Here is a 15,552-nt window from a genome sequence, read left to right as displayed (position 1 = left end):
CTGACTACGGAAAGTATATACACTATAATATACAGTTAAACAAGTTTGTATGAACAAGGTACAAGAGTGTAAGCTTAATTAGCAATAGTTCTATCATTGCCACTGGCGGCAAGATGGAACTGAGGGTGAAGAGAACTGGTGGAGCCCTATATACCATGTACATTCCAATCCAGAGGGAGCCAGACCCAGTTCCCTATGAATACTGCTGAGGAGGGAACTTCCAGCACTAGTGCATCCAGTGAGAGGACACAACTAAGAAGAATGGACATGAGCAAGCACTCAATCTCCTTAACTGCACCTATACAGATTACAATACAGGCAGTCCCCAGGTTACATGGATCTGAATTACATCAGATCCCTACTTACAAACGGGGTGAGGCAACCCTGCACTAGCTGCTTCCCCCCAGCAGACCAGGGAGACGCGAAGCTAGCGCCCCCACCCCCCAGCAGACCAGGGAGACATGGAGCGGCTTTTCTCAGCAGACACCTCAGCTTGAGAATAAAGGACTGAGGGAAGTGAGGTGTGGGAAAATAAAACTGAGCTCTGGAGAAATGTTTGGCTAGAGTTTCCCCTACAATATGTACCAGTTCCGACTTACATACAAATTCAACTTAAGAACAAACCTACAGTCCCTATCTTGTACGTAACCCGGGGACTGCCTGTACTATATTTAAATGATATATGCACATGCACAACAAATATATCTTGTACTATTTCTCAAAAACACCAAAACGGTATAAAAATTTACATCTTTGTAAGTTTCATCTTGCATAGCTCCTTCTGATTTATATAAAAGACTTTCCCGGATTTTTCTAGCACAAACAATATAATACATATGTAATATACCTAAGTTTGCAGGCAAACCTTATGACTTAGAGCAAGTGCATGTGTTCATAAAAATGATTGTATTGTAATGCACATATAAGAACATAAGAATGGCCGTACTGGATCAGATCAAAGGTCTATCTAGCCCAGTAGCCTGTCTGCCGACAGTGGCCAACACCAGGTGCCCCAGAGGGGGTGGAACGAAGACAATGTTCAAGCGATTTGTCTCGTGCCATCCATCTCCAGCCTTTGACAAACAGAGGCCAGGGACACCATTCCTACCCCCTGGCTAATAGCCTTTTATGGACCTAACCTCCATGAATTTATCTAGATTCTCTTTAAACTCTGTTATAGTTCTAGCCTTCACAGCCTCCTCTGGTAAGGAGTTCCACAGGTTGACTATGCGCTGTGTGAAGAACTTTCGCTCATTAGTTTTACACCTGCTACCCATTAATTTCATTTGGTGTCCTCTAATCCTTATATTATGGGAACTAATGAATAACTTTTCTTTATTCACCCTCTCCATACCACTCATGATTTTATATACCTCTATCATATCCCCCCTCAGTCTCCTCTTTTACAAACTGAAAAGTCCCAGTCGCTTTAGCCTCTCCTTATATGGGACCTGTTCCAAACCCCTGATCATTTTAGTTGCCCTTTTCTGAACCCTTTCCAAGGCCAAGATATCTTTTTTGAGGTGAGAAGACCACATCTATACACAGTACTCAAGATGTGAGCATATCATAGTTTTATACAGGGGCAGTAAGATATTCTGTGTCTTATTTTCTATCCCTTCCTTAGTAATTCCTAACATTCTATTTGCCTTTTTGACCACCGCAACACATTGTGTGGACATTTTCAGAGAACTATCCACGATAACTCCAAGATCTTTCCTGATTTGTCGTAGCCAAATTAGCCCCCATCATACTATATGTATAGTTGGGGTTATTCTTTCCAATGTGCATTACAGTACTTTACACTTATCCACGTTAAACTTCATTTGCCATTTTGTTGCCCAATCACTCAGTTTGGTGAGATCTTTTTGAAATTCTTCACAGTCTGCTTCTGTCTTGACTACCTTAAACAATTTAGTATCTTCCACAAACTTTACTACCTCACTGCTTGCCCCTTTCTCTAGGTCATTTATGAATAAGTTGAATAGGATTGGTCCTAGGACTGACTCTTGGGGGACACCACTAGTTACCCCTCTCCATTCTGAAAATTTACCATGTATTCCTACCCTTTGTTTCCTGTCTTTTAACCAGTTCTCAATCCATGAAAGGACCTTTACTCTTATCCCATGACAATGTAATTTACACAAGAGCCTTTGGTGAGGGACTTTGTCAAAGGCTTTCTGAAAATGTAAGTATACTATATCTACTGGATCCCCCTTGTCCACATGTTTGTTAACCCCTTCAAAGAACTCTAGATTACTAATAGATTAGTAAAACATGATTTCCCATTACAGAAACCATGTTGACTTTTTCCCAACAAATTATATTCTTTTACATGCCTAACAATTTTATTCTTAACTATTGTTTCAACTAATTTGCCCGGTACCTATGTTAGTCTGTAATTGCCGGGACCACCTCTAGAGCCCTTTTTAAATATTGGTGCCACGTTAGCTATCTTCCAGTCAGTAGACACAGAAGCCCATTTAAGGGATAGATTACAAACCACAGTTAACAGTTCTGCAATTTCCCATTTGAGTTCTTTTAGAACCTTTGGGTGAATGCCATCCGGTCCCGGTGATTTGTTAACGTTAAGTTTTTCTACTTGTTCCAAAACCTCCTCTAACAACACTTCAATCCAGGACAGTTCCTCAGATTCATCTCCCACAAAGGACTGTGCAGGTTTGGGAATCTCCCCAACATCCTCAGCCATGAAGACTGATGCAAAGAAATCATTTAGCTTCTCCGCAATGGCTTTATTGTCCTTGATTGCTCCTTTTGTATCTCTATTATCTAGGGGACCCACAGGTTTTTTAGAAGGCTTCCTGCTTCTAATCTATTTTAAAAAACATTTTGCTATTGTTTTTTCAGTTTTTGGCTAGCTGATCTGCAAAGTCTTTTTTTGCTTTTCTTATTACAGTTTTACACTTAATTCGATAGTGTTTATGTTCCTTTCTATTTATCTCACTGGGATTGGACTTCCATTTCTTGAAAGATGCCTATTTGTCCCTCACTGCTTCTTTTACATGGTGGTTAAGCCACGGTGACTCTTTTTTAGTTCTCTTACTATGTTTTTTAATTTGGGGTATACATTTAAGTTGGGCCTCTATATACAACAGGGAAGAGTTAAAATTCTATGTACAATCTTAGATCTGTTATTTCCTCAGTTTTACATGTTAGATTAAACCCATCCAATCTAAACATTCTGTTAAAGAGTTTTCCTGATAGAACAAATTTCAACACATTTGGCATATTTCAGGTTACATATTTTTCTACTTTTATTATTGAAAACACATTTTGCTAAGACCACACTCTGTTATAATCTACCAACTATTTGAGAGTTTGTGTCTGTCCGTCCATCCATCCATCCCTGAGTCTGTCTGTTCAAGAACTGCTCCTAAATGGTAAGAAGCTAGTGCAACCAAATTTGGTGTGCAGCTTCCAAATATCATAAAGCAAAGTAAGTTTTTGGTTGTGCAAAGACAATATAATGTGATTGGAATGCAATTATTTCTCATAAAATGGAAAGGGAGGGATCTGCTCGCAGGGACATTTGTACTGTACAATAATAGAATCATAGAACCATAGAGCTGGAAGAGACCTCAGAAGGTCATCAAGTCCAGCCCCCTGCCCTAGGCAGAACCAATCCCAACTAAATCAACTCGGCCAGGGCTTTGTCAAGCAGAGACTTAAACACCTCTAGGGATGGAGACTCCACTACTTCCCTAGGTAACCCATTCCAGTGCTTCACCGCTTTCATAGTGAATTAGTTTTTCCTAATATCCAACCTGGACCTCTTTCACCACAACTTGAGACTATTGCTCCTTGTTTTGCCATCTGTCACTACTGACAACAGCCTCTCTCCATCCTCTTTGGAACTTCCCTTCAGGAAGTTGTAGGCTGCTATCAAATCCCCCCTCACTCTTCGCTTCTGCAGACTAAACAGACCCAACTCCCTCAGCCTCTCCTCGTAGGCAGGAGCAGCCCGAGGCCGGCTGCAGCAGTTGGCGCCCTCAGCAGGGCAGCGCAAATGGAGCCCCTGCCTGCATGGCAGTCAATGGCCGTGATGTCATCATGGGGCACCCCAGCACCATGTGACATCATCATCAGGCGCCCAGGCCAGCAGCACCCTAGGCAGCTGCCTAGCTCACCTAGGCTCATGGGCCGCCCCTACTCGTAGGTCATATGCTCCAGCCCCCTAATCATTTTGGTCGCCCTCTGCTGGACCCTCATCCTTTTTGTAGTGGGGGGCCCAGGACTGGACACAATACTGCAGATGTGGCCTCACCAGAGCCGAATAAAGAGGAATAATGACATCTCTGGATCTGCTGGCAATGCTCCTCTTAATGCAACCTAATATGCCATTAGCCTTCTTGGCTACAAGGGCACACTGTTGATTCATATCCAGCTTCTCATCCACTGTAACCCTCAAGTCCTTTTCTGCAGAACTACTACTTAGCTGGTTGGTCCCCACAATGAACACAGGGGGCAGCAAAGGGCCAGAGATGGGGACTAGGACAGGCTTGTGCTCTCTCCCCGGGCAACCTGAGTACTAAACTACTTATTAGGGATATGAATGCTTAACCTGATAACCAGTTAGCCTCACCCATTAGCAGCCCCTCCACCCACCCCCATTTAATTGGTTAACTGGTTAAATAAAGTTTAGCCGGTTAACTAGTTAAACAGGATTTTGCATCTGCACTCCTTATCCCCAGCCCCACCCCAATACAATGATATACATGAAGAAAAACAAAATTTATTTCAGTTAAGGACTGAAGTAATGCCAAGCAAATCCTCTAGTGATCAATATTGGGCTCCAAGATAGCACTGAGCATTCTCTGTCTGAAGAGCTTGGTTTGCTGGTTCCTGCTCACTTGCTCAGGGCCTAACTATTATCCATATATGAGATCAAGAAGGAAGTTTCTCCCAAGTCATACTGGCAGTGACTTTGGAAGGGCTGGGTCATCTCCTGCAATATGTGGTTGTGGGTCTCATGACAAGATTATTTGGATGTCTCTCTCAATCACTTTTCATTGGGCATTAGTACACCTTGGTCTCTCCTGTTCTCTGCCTCCAGCACATAACAGTCTACATTTTGGTGGACTGTAATACTTGGGTTTAATTTTGGTTTGGGGTTTAAGGTGAGGATGCCAAGTGGCCTTTGATAAACAGTGAGTCACAAGAGATGTTCTTGTGGGCCTTAAACTATATTACTCTATAATTACAGAAGCTTCAGGGGGTAGCCGAATTAGTCTGTTAGGGTATGTCTACACTACCACCCTAGTTCGAACTAGGGTGGTTAATGTAGTCATACAAACTTGCAAATGAAGCCCGGGATTTGAATTTCCCGGGCTTCATTTGCATGTTGCCGGGTGCCGACATTTTTAAATGTCCACTAGTGCGGACTCCGTGCCCGCAGCTACACGCAGCACGAACTAGATAGTTCGGATTAGACTTCCTATTCCGAACTATCTGTACGCCTCGTGGATTTACTGGTCCCCGTGTCAAAAAGTTTGGGAACCCCTGGTATAAGCAATGAACACAGAATCTTTTACTTCTAGGCCAACAATATGAATACAGTACAGATCAATAAAAACTAAAAAAGTCATTAGCATCTTCCAGCTATTTTGTGGCTTATGTAAATTCACCGCACAGTTCTGAGATGGGCAAATGCATGTGTCATATACTCATCTCTATTTCTAAAATATAAAAGAGAAAGGAGAGGAAAAATGAAGACTTTGCTTTTACCTGATTGCTGTTCTCCATCAGCTGATTGATGGTTTCATTCTGATTCACCATATCACGTTCCAATTTCTTATATTTCAGCTTCCAGTGTCGAATGGATTCCTGAGCTTTCACTTTCAACTCTTCTTTCTTCTTATCAGTCTCTAACCGAAGGGTCTCAGACTGCCTGAATTTGGCAAGGCACCGATCTGCTTCCTTAGTTGACTCTTCAAGTTGTTGGGCCAGCTCAGCAGTTTGGAGTTCTGTTTGCCTCCGTTCACTCTCACAGGCCTTGTAACAGCTCTGTATCTCTTTCAGCTGATCCAGCATCCTTTCCTGCTGCTTCTCTCGGTTTTCCAAGTCAGATGTTAACTTCTGTAAACAAACATAATGTATTATATAAGTGTAATTCTTATGGACATGGAGTATGAAATAGTAGCAAAGCAAAATACAGCGTAGCTATGAATATCATTTTACAATTTGTAGATTATGTGCAGTAACTTAGAAGATCATTGTAATTAAAGATGGATATGCCTGTTATACCACAGAATACATCTTCCTGTAATGGCAACTCTTAGTGCTCCAACAGAGGGCACAAACAGTACGTTTATATTATCCTGAATCTTACTGTAAGTACTGGGAAGTCACACATTCCCCTTCTCATGCTTAAAATCCAGGCCAATATCCAATATTTAAATCATACGTCAAGTATTCTTTCATCCAACCATCTGTTCCTGAATGTTCCATAAACAGCTACTTTTTAAAAAAAGGACTATTTTTAAAATGGATATTGCAGCGAATTTAAGTATGTATCCTCACTAAAACAGTCTTTTTTTCAAAAACATATTTTCATAAACAATGAATAGAACATGGCAATACTTTAGAACAAAAAGTAAAGAAGGCTAACTGAAAATGTTGTGGAATTAAAGTAAATGAAATATAATTAGCAAAATGGGAAGTCTAAGAGCCCATTAAACAACAGGGTGAGCAAATACCAACTCATGAGCTAGATCCAGTCTGCCAGGGTTAGCACCTAGCAGGCCCCCACACCGCCATATTTACCTGCACCTCTACAGATACAGAGGATTGCAGCTCCCATTGATCACAAATCACTGTTCCAGGCAAATGGGAGCTGCGATCGCCCATATCTGCAAAGGTGCAGGTAAATATAGCAGCAGCGGCCCATCAGGGGCTAACCCAGGTGAAACGCTGCAGTTCTATTGCCTATCTCTGTCCTAGACAATATTGACCTCCAGTGGTCCGACAAATTCTCTGGTTTGAAGCCAGATGATTGTGTTCAGTGCTTATTCCAGTATTAACTGGAAAAAGAAAAAAGAACACTGTGCTATTTTACCTTGGTAAAAAACCTGAGGAGTTCAAAGGATGGATGAAGCCACTTTTGGCTGGCAGCAGAATTGCCTAGTATGACTCAAGAGCACTGAACAAGGTAACGGTCAATTTCTGGATTAATTTTATGACAATTTGACCTATAAAAAGGTCCTAAATGGCCTAGCACCTACATAAGAAAAATCCTCTCTCCTGATGACATCCTGCTACAGAGGCAGTCAGTGAAGAACCTGAGAATAAGCCCCACTGAAGAAAAGTTTGCTAGCAAGGCAGTCTATGTTAAGATCCTAGGCCTCTGTAACTTGCTTCTTCCCCAAGTTTCTAACAGCCCACATTTGTTAGCCAGAAGGACACCTTGTTTTTACTCCCTCACCGGTAAGGAGATGAGTGGTTAGTAGGACTGGTTAATGGTGGTATGGAACTCAAAATTCTGTGGGGAGCTTAAGTTCTTTTTGTATTTAATTTTTTGCTGCATTATTTGATTTGACTGCAGTAACTGATGGGCTTTTTTCATTAGTTTATTTTAAAGAGTGATTGTCACGAGTGCATTGAGCATTAAATGTATGCTCTTGTAAAAAAAACCTTAAATACATAAATATTGGTTAACCAATCACTAAAGGTATGTCTACACTGCAGCATTTTTCCAGAATAACAGCTGTTATTACGGAAAAACAATGCTTGCGTCCATACTGCAATAGCGTTATTTTGACAAGTCGAAGTAAGAGAGAGCTTTTTCTGATGGCGGCAAACCTCATTCTATGAGGAATAATGCTTTTTCCGAAAAAACCTTTTTCAGAAAGAGCCGTGTGTGGACACAGAAGAGGGAGTTCTTTAAAAAAAGAGGCCTCAAGGAAATAACACAGGTGCCCTGCTAGCCACTCCATCCACACTCATCACAAATCTATAGTTCCTGTCTCCCAGCATCTCAAAGCTGCAGAGACCCGGGTCAGGCTTGGTGGTAGGAGAGCATCTAGACACCGTGAGGCTGCCACTGCTACACATCTGGGCCCTGTGCCCCAGCCACAAGCCCTCCAAGAGCCCACTGGCCCTCACAGGGAGCATGCACAGGGCTCCCAGAAGCCTCCCAGGGGCCGCAAGAGGTGTGCACCATCCAGGTCTGGGGAAGGGATCTAAGCCCTCCTGGAGATACAGGGTGAGGAGACCTACTAGGACATCGGCTCCAGACTCCGGAATGTGGACATATACAGCCTGATAGCTGAAAGCCTGGCCACAAGGTGCCACCACAGGACTCTGGAGCAGGTCTAGAGTAAAGTGAAGGAGCTGTTGCAGGGGTATCTCAGGGTCAAGGAGCGCAGCTCTCACTCCAGGCAGGACGCCACTCCTGCCCTTACTACAATGAACTTCACCGCATCCTGGGGGGGAGGGGCAGCCCCTTCCCCACCCCTGGTTGTGGACTCAAGGCTGGAGACGCCCGTCATCGCCCACCCGGGGCTCCCAACCCAGGAGAAGGAGCTGGAGAAGGAGGAAGAGACAGGCAGCACCATCACCACCATCACCCTGGAGCCGGTACCCAAGGGCAGTGATTCCCAACCTCTTTCCCATGGAGGAACCCCTAAAATAATTTTTCATATCCCAAGGAACCCCTACCTATGAAAACGTTTACTTGGCCAAAAAAGTTGACAGCGGGGAGCACAATTCAATTACTGCTAAATTTTTCAATAAATTTTTTTTGTAAAGAGTGGTTACATACACACACACACCCACACACCAGCTTACATTGTAAGAAAAAAATTGGAGCATTTTTCCTGTCTCTCTTTCTCTTCTCCTCCCCCTCCTGCCTCTCATTCTCTTTCTCTTTCTCTTCTCTTCTCCTCCTATCTCACTCTCTCTTTCTCTCCTCCCCCTCCTGCCTCTCACTCACGGAGCCCAAATGGCCTCTTGCTCCCACGCGGTGGCCCGGCTGAGCTTCGCAGAAGTCCCCGCCCTCTTGCGCTGCTTGCGCCCCTTGCTCCCGGCTGAGGGGCGCAGAAGTCAGCCGAGCGCCAGAGTAGGAGGCGAAGGGCGTGACAGATGCTCTAAGCCCCACCCAGTGTTATTTATTCCGCGATTTCTTGCGGAACCGCTGATGCTGGTCTGTGGAACCCTGGTTGGGAATCACTGCCCAGGCATCCTCCAAGGACGGAGAGGGATCAGCAGGTGAGTGCTCTTAGTTTTTTTTACACATACAGACTCCGGAGTACCACAATGGGCATGCCTGCACACTCGAAGCACCACCCACTCTCAAGGACAGCGCTGCCAGGCACAGGTGTGTGTGCATGGCCCCAAAGAGAACCCAGGCTGCTCCAGGCCCCTCTCCCAGCCATGGGATCCCAGTGTTGCTGGACACTTCCCTTGCCTACTTGTCCATGGCATGGAAGGGGGGGCGGGAAACATAGTCCCCTAGGCACCTCTAGGCCTCCGTTGGGCAGGGCTCATTATCATGCCACACATGGCCTTCCTCTCGGGAAATCACCGTCCTCTGGCCCTAGGACTGTTGCTCTCAACTCGCTAATGAGGGCAAGGCCTCAGGGACAGTGTCTCCAGAGATGACTGACCACTTCTCTCTCTTTATTTTCCCCCGCTGGACCACCTGTGACTGTGGAGCGATCATCACCAGAGGAGCCAGCCACCCAATCCCAGAAGAGCTGCAGGCGTAGGAGGGTCCGGGAGGACCTAATAAGGGAGCACATGTCCATCCTCTGGGACATGCAGCAGACGCTGGCTCTGAAGACACAAAATGGTGAGCCCAGATGTGGATCAAGTTGGTGCAGCAGGGCTGCAACATGTGCCACCATGTGGGAGATGATAGCCTACCTGGCTCCTGTTCCTGCTCCTATCTTGTCCCTCACCCCATGACAGCCCCCACTCCTCCTCCCATGCCTGACCTCACTCCAGCCCCCTCCCCTCCACCTCCACCTATCTCCCTGGGTCCCCCACCCCTGAGGTCCCCAGATACACAGTGGAACTTCCAGCTGCACCACACACCACTCTCAGCCCCCACTCTGAGCCTCTCCTCCCCCGCCCACAAGGTTCTCAGCCCCTCTTCCCCCTTCCCATATCCACATTCTCAACCCCCCTCCTCCGCAGTTACTTTTATTTTAAAAAATACAAAGATTGTTTTTGAAATACAAAACTGGTGTTTTTATTGAGTCTACAGGGAAGCGGGGGGGGGGGAGGAGGTTTTTTTTTCCTGGGGAAGGCATAGAGGGGAAGCACAGACACCTACTGGGGAGGCCCTGCAGAGAGTTACTGGGGTCATTCAGAGAAACTCTTCCTCAGGGCATCCTGGATGCGTACCCCCAGTTGATGGGCCTGGTGGATGGCAGCTGTGCGCAGCTGCTCAAAGGCCCGTCCCTCCCGGCCTGTCCCAGCCCCCCATCCCGGGAGGAAGGCCTCCCCCTGGCTCTCTACAATGTTGTAGAGAACACAACAGGCTGAGACCAGTTGGGGGATGTTATGCTCCCCCACCTAAACTTTGCCTTCAAATGACCAAAGGTGCATTTCGACTGGATGCGGGCCCTGCCCAGCGGGCATTGAAACTGTCCCGCTTGAGTCCAGGTGGCCAGTGTACAGCTTCATAAACCATGGCATGAGGGGGTAGGCCACATCCCCCATGATGCACAGTGGCATCTCCACATCCCCAAACCTGAAGTCACACTAGAGGAAGAATGTGTCAGCCTCCAGCTTCTGACAGAGGCTGGAGTTTCTGAAGATGCAGCCGTCATGCTCCCTCCCTGACCACCCAATGAAAATGTCTGAAAACTATCCGCAGTAGTCAACCAGGGCCTACAGGACCATAGAAAAATAGCTCTTTCTGTTGATGTACTGGGTGGCTCAGTGTCCTGGGAATTGGATGGGGATGTAGGTTCCATCTATGCCTCCCCCCCCCAGCAACTGGGGAAGCCCAGAGCAGCAAATGCAGCCGGGATGGAGTCCAGGTCTGCCAGGCAGATGACCCTGCACAGCAGGATGGTGTTTATGGCCCTCACCACCTGCAGGAGACAGACACGAAACACAGAATCAAAGGGGGTGCCTGAGCCCTTGGTAGGTCCCCACTTCCCCCCTTAACCTCCACAAAACACACCCCAGGAGCCACCCCCCATGAAGCCGCCATCCCCCCTGCAGGGCTGTGTGAGGACGGGACTGCAAAACCCCACAAGGACAGGGCTACATCCCACCCACAGCACCCCCAATTCCTCTTTTCTCTAGGGTCCCCCTTTCCACTACTCCCACTCCAGGGAATGCAGCCCAAGAGTGCCTTACCTCCATGAGGAGGCCCACGCCGAACTGGTTGCCCACAGACTGATAACTGTCTGGGGTGGCAAGTTTCCAGAAGGCAATGGCAGCCCGCTTTTCCAGGGGGCTGGTGGATCATATCTGGGTGTACAGTCTATGAAGAGCAGGGGTGAGCCAGGCACACAGGTTCATGAAAGTCACTTTCCTCATGTGGAAGATTTGGAGCCACTGCTGGTCATCCCACTGCTCCATCACCAACCGGTCCCCCTAGTCGGAACTGGTGTCCAGCCTCCAAAAGCGTCTCTCCACCATAGGGTGCAGTTGAAAGGGCCTTGCTCCTGCATACAGGCAGAGGTTCTCAATGATGAGCTCGGAATAGAGCTCAGGCAGGGCCATGAAGGCAGCCTGCACAAACTGAAGAAACTGCAGCATGGCCATATCGGGAGATCACATGTCCAGAGGCAGCTCGGGCTCCATGGCAATGAGTATGCTGTGGTGTCCAAAATCTGGGAAACCACAGCACGCACTGCTAAAGCTTTGTTTTCCCTTGGACAGGTAGGCAAGCAAGCAGCAGAAGCTGAGAAACAGCTGTCCAGGGGGGTCCCTTTAAGCATGCGTGTCAGCTAGCCCTTAGGCAACAGCACATGGAAGCAACTGCTAACCGAATACCCTGCCTGAACTGGTTGTGGGTGGCCTTAAATGCAAGATAGCATTTTGAAAGACGCTTGCAGTCTAGATGTAGCCTAAGAGGAGGAGGAAGGGTGCTAACAGCAACATCTCTTTTCTATAGCCCTGCTCTTTTCAAACAGAATTTTTCGCCTCACTAAGTGCACATAAAAGTAACATTAATAAGTTACACAAACCCTGAACAACCAAGCAGTAGGGAAAGTATGGATTACAAAGTTTTCTACCCATGAGATGCTGCAAGAACAGTGAATGAGACAGGCAATGATTTATTAATACAGTTGTCCAGTCAGGTTAAAAATGTATAAAACATTAAATGTGAGTGGTTTTAATTGCCATCTTTAGCCCAGGACTAAAACCGTATCAGAGGCAATGTACTTAACCTCTTTTGGCAGAGTACTTCATATAACTTTTGACTAAACCCTTCTGCCTGATCCAAAAAGTAGCAGTTATGTTTCAGAGGAAGCAGTATTCTGTCTTTCTTTGCTAGAAGTAGGAGCTAGCTTAACACAAGGCCTTGGGAGACAACAAAATTGGTAAATAGGTAAAAATGGGAAAAGCTCTAGAATCTCTACTTCACCATCAAAACAAAGCAGTCACTCTTATCTTACAATTGTCTCATAACAAAATGCTATACTGCAGAATGACCATTGAGGGCAGCGAGCACAGGGGACAGCTACAGCTATACTGCACAGTGACCACTGGGGACAGCCACCAAGAGCGGCCAGCTGGTGTCAGGGTTTGCCATCTTGCCAGCCACTGGGCAAGGTAAGTGGCCTCCGTGTTCCAAACCCCACTCTCCCAGCCCTTGGCTGCAGCACTGGAGGGTCGGGGGCTGGAAGCCAGCAGTCCTGCCAGCCCCCACAGAAGCCACAGCAAGGTCTCTCTCACCAGCACTGCCAGGCCATCCAGCACACATGACCCCCTCTAGGCCACACCTGGGCTCAGAGTACCAACATGGATGGCCTGTGTGAGCTCTTCTCTGCCCCTGGACCGGGATGCACTGGCAGAGCCAGCTTGCAAGGGCTCTCTTGCCCTGGGTCCAATCAGGTAGCCATCACCACTCCCTTCACTCAGCTCCCTTCCCTCTCACCAAAGTTCCCCTTCCTCGTAAGCCCCTGCTGTGATTCCTGAAGCTCCGTGGCCCTGGCCTCATGTTCTGAGCCCTCCCATCTCCAAGGCCCTGCCCTGACTCCTGCACCCCAACACTGCCAGCCACCTGTCCTGAAAGACCTAGGCAATGCTAGGTAAATCTTCTAGTACTAAAATAATAAATACGAATACCAAGCTAAATTGTGTATAAATATCATAACAGTTAATTGGGAATGTGTCTGCTGGTGAAAGTGTAAATACAGAGAACTAGCATATTTACCCAGCTTTGCTTAAGTCCTCAACTATATTTTTTATAAGAAGTAGTAAATGTACATGCTTTATTTAAATTACTGCATTTTTCAACGGTGTTATTTGGATGAAGTTAATTTTAATTGTGGATGTCTTTAAAAAGAAATTGTTAATATTTTTCCATTTAATTCCATTTTAGTATTTTCTTTTAAAATGGGAATTCCATCATGTTTTTTTTCCTCTTCATCCCTATACAGTCTTATCATTTGATATGTTTTAACAAAAAAGGGCCACAGTGAAATGTTTTTTGCAATAATATTTTCTAATTCTCAAACCTTAAGCATTAATTTATATGTGCTAAAACAGCTCACTACTCCAAATGTCTCCATTTTATCTCTTTTTTGCAGAGTTTATTGAGAAGCAATCCTATTGCATGTTCATCCTCTTTTTCTTACTCATCATGGTTCAGTCCAACGGTCAAAGAAACTAACATTTCTTACAGATATTGGCATATTGCAACTCTCCCCCCGGGAGCAGAAGGTTGGGGGTGGTTGTGGTACAATAGTATCTGTAAGAAATTTAAAAGTGGGGTGGCATTTGGGGGGCTCAAGGCAGGGGGCTGAGGAGTGTTAGGGTATGGAAGTGCTCAGGACAGGGGATGGAGATGTTGGGGGGTGCAGAAGTCAGGGCAGGGACTTGGGGATGTGGAGGGCTCACAGCAGAGGGCTGGGGGCATGGGCAGGCTTCAGGGTTGGGGCTGAAGAAGGGCTGAGCACAGGGTGCTAGGGATGTGGGGATGCAGGAGTCAAAGTTGGGGTGAGAAGGCGCTTAGGGTAGGGGGCTGCCTGTGTGCACGCATGAATGCAGGGAGGTTGGGGGAGCCAAAGCCCACCCTCCTCCATTTATACCGGGGTACCCTTCTTAACCTGCCAGGGAGTAAGAACAAAGTGCACAGCTCATCTGCCCCTTCTGCCCCCCAGCCAGAGTGAGGAATGCAGAAAACTGCACTTTCCCCTCGCTCCCAATGAGAAAGCGGAACAGCCAACAACATCCCTGTATGAATTGAAGGAAGGGGGAGCTTCAACCCTCTCCCCTCCACCCCCACACTCACTCTCCTTAAAAGGGCACCGGGGGATGGGGGGAGAAGGCTGGAGGCTACGGCAGTTCCAGATAGAAGAGGAGGCACTTTGAAGAGGAGGCACTCTCCCAGCCAGCCCCTTCCACCTGCCTGGCAATTGTCTCTCTTCTGTTTAGTTTTACAAAAATCAACCTAATTTCAGGCACATCCCATTTTCCTAGCACGGCCAAACCCTTACGTTGCCTTAAATTATGTTAAGAGGAATCTGCATACTGAATTTGGCAGTCCTAGCTCTCACCAAGTTCTTGAACAGAGACAACTGCATAGGGATGTTAGTTATTAGCCATTTAAACAATTAACTGGTAAGACTTAGGGTTGCCAGATGGTTTAACCAAAAATACCGAACACCCTCCCCCCCCCCAAAAAAAAAACACCACGGAAAAAATCTGTTGGGGGAGGGGGAGAAGGGGAAGACCAAAGTTGTTGCGCCAAAAAAAAAATAATAATAATAATAAAACAGCATGTCCCCTTTCAGAGTGCCTGCAGAGTCAAAATAGGGATAGGAACAGGGGAGACGTTGAGCACAAAGGCACAGAGAAGGGATTGCTTCCCCTTGGTCTTTATGCTTTTTGCTGGTGGACATTTTGTTTTCTTGATCAAGCCAAAACGCAGCTTCCCTGCGGAACCAGGTAAGCAGAGGGTCTGGGGACGGGGAGGCTGGGGATGTTGAGGGGGAGGGCAGGGAAGGCCAGGGGTAGGGCCCAGTTGCCGAGTATGTGTCATAGGGTTGCCAGGTGTCTGGTATTTTTGCCTCCTGGCGGGGGGGGGGGGGGGGGGGATCAGAAAATACTGGACATTTTAGGTGTCCGGTATTTTCTGAAATTTTTTTTTTACCGGACAGGCGGCGAAAATACCGGACACCTGGCAACCCTAGTAAGCCTAAACTTACTGGTTAATTCAAACGACTACAGGCACCACTCCCCCACTTCCTCTGTATCAAAGGCAGCAATGGGAGGGGGAAGCAGGAGCCAATGCCTGTGGGGAGCCGCCTCCCACAGAGGCAGCAGCATGAGGACAGGCAGGACTGGTGCTCGGGGGAACCGGATTTAAAAGCTGGCTCCCCACAAACATTGGCTTTGTGGAGC

General features: G+C 46.8%; 1 protein-coding gene across 14 annotated transcripts in view; it reads right to left on the bottom strand.

Annotated features, from left to right (window-relative positions):
• CEP128 (centrosomal protein 128) overlaps window positions 1-15,552 on the bottom strand; it is a 404,033-nt gene that overhangs the window by 262,609 nt on the left and 125,872 nt on the right. For all 14 annotated transcript variants that reach the window (XM_075926766.1, XM_014569969.3, XM_025181170.2 and 11 more), the window contains one exon: window positions 5,746-6,096. In XM_075926766.1, the coding sequence (XP_075782881.1) occupies window positions 5,746-6,096 (351 nt within the window). The remainder of the gene's footprint in view (window positions 1-5,745; window positions 6,097-15,552) is intronic.

Source organism: Pelodiscus sinensis, chromosome 4 (genome assembly GCF_049634645.1).
Source record: "Pelodiscus sinensis isolate JC-2024 chromosome 4, ASM4963464v1, whole genome shotgun sequence".
NCBI lineage: Eukaryota > Metazoa > Chordata > Testudines > Trionychidae > Pelodiscus > Pelodiscus sinensis.
This window is presented reverse-complemented; position numbering and strand designations above follow the sequence as displayed.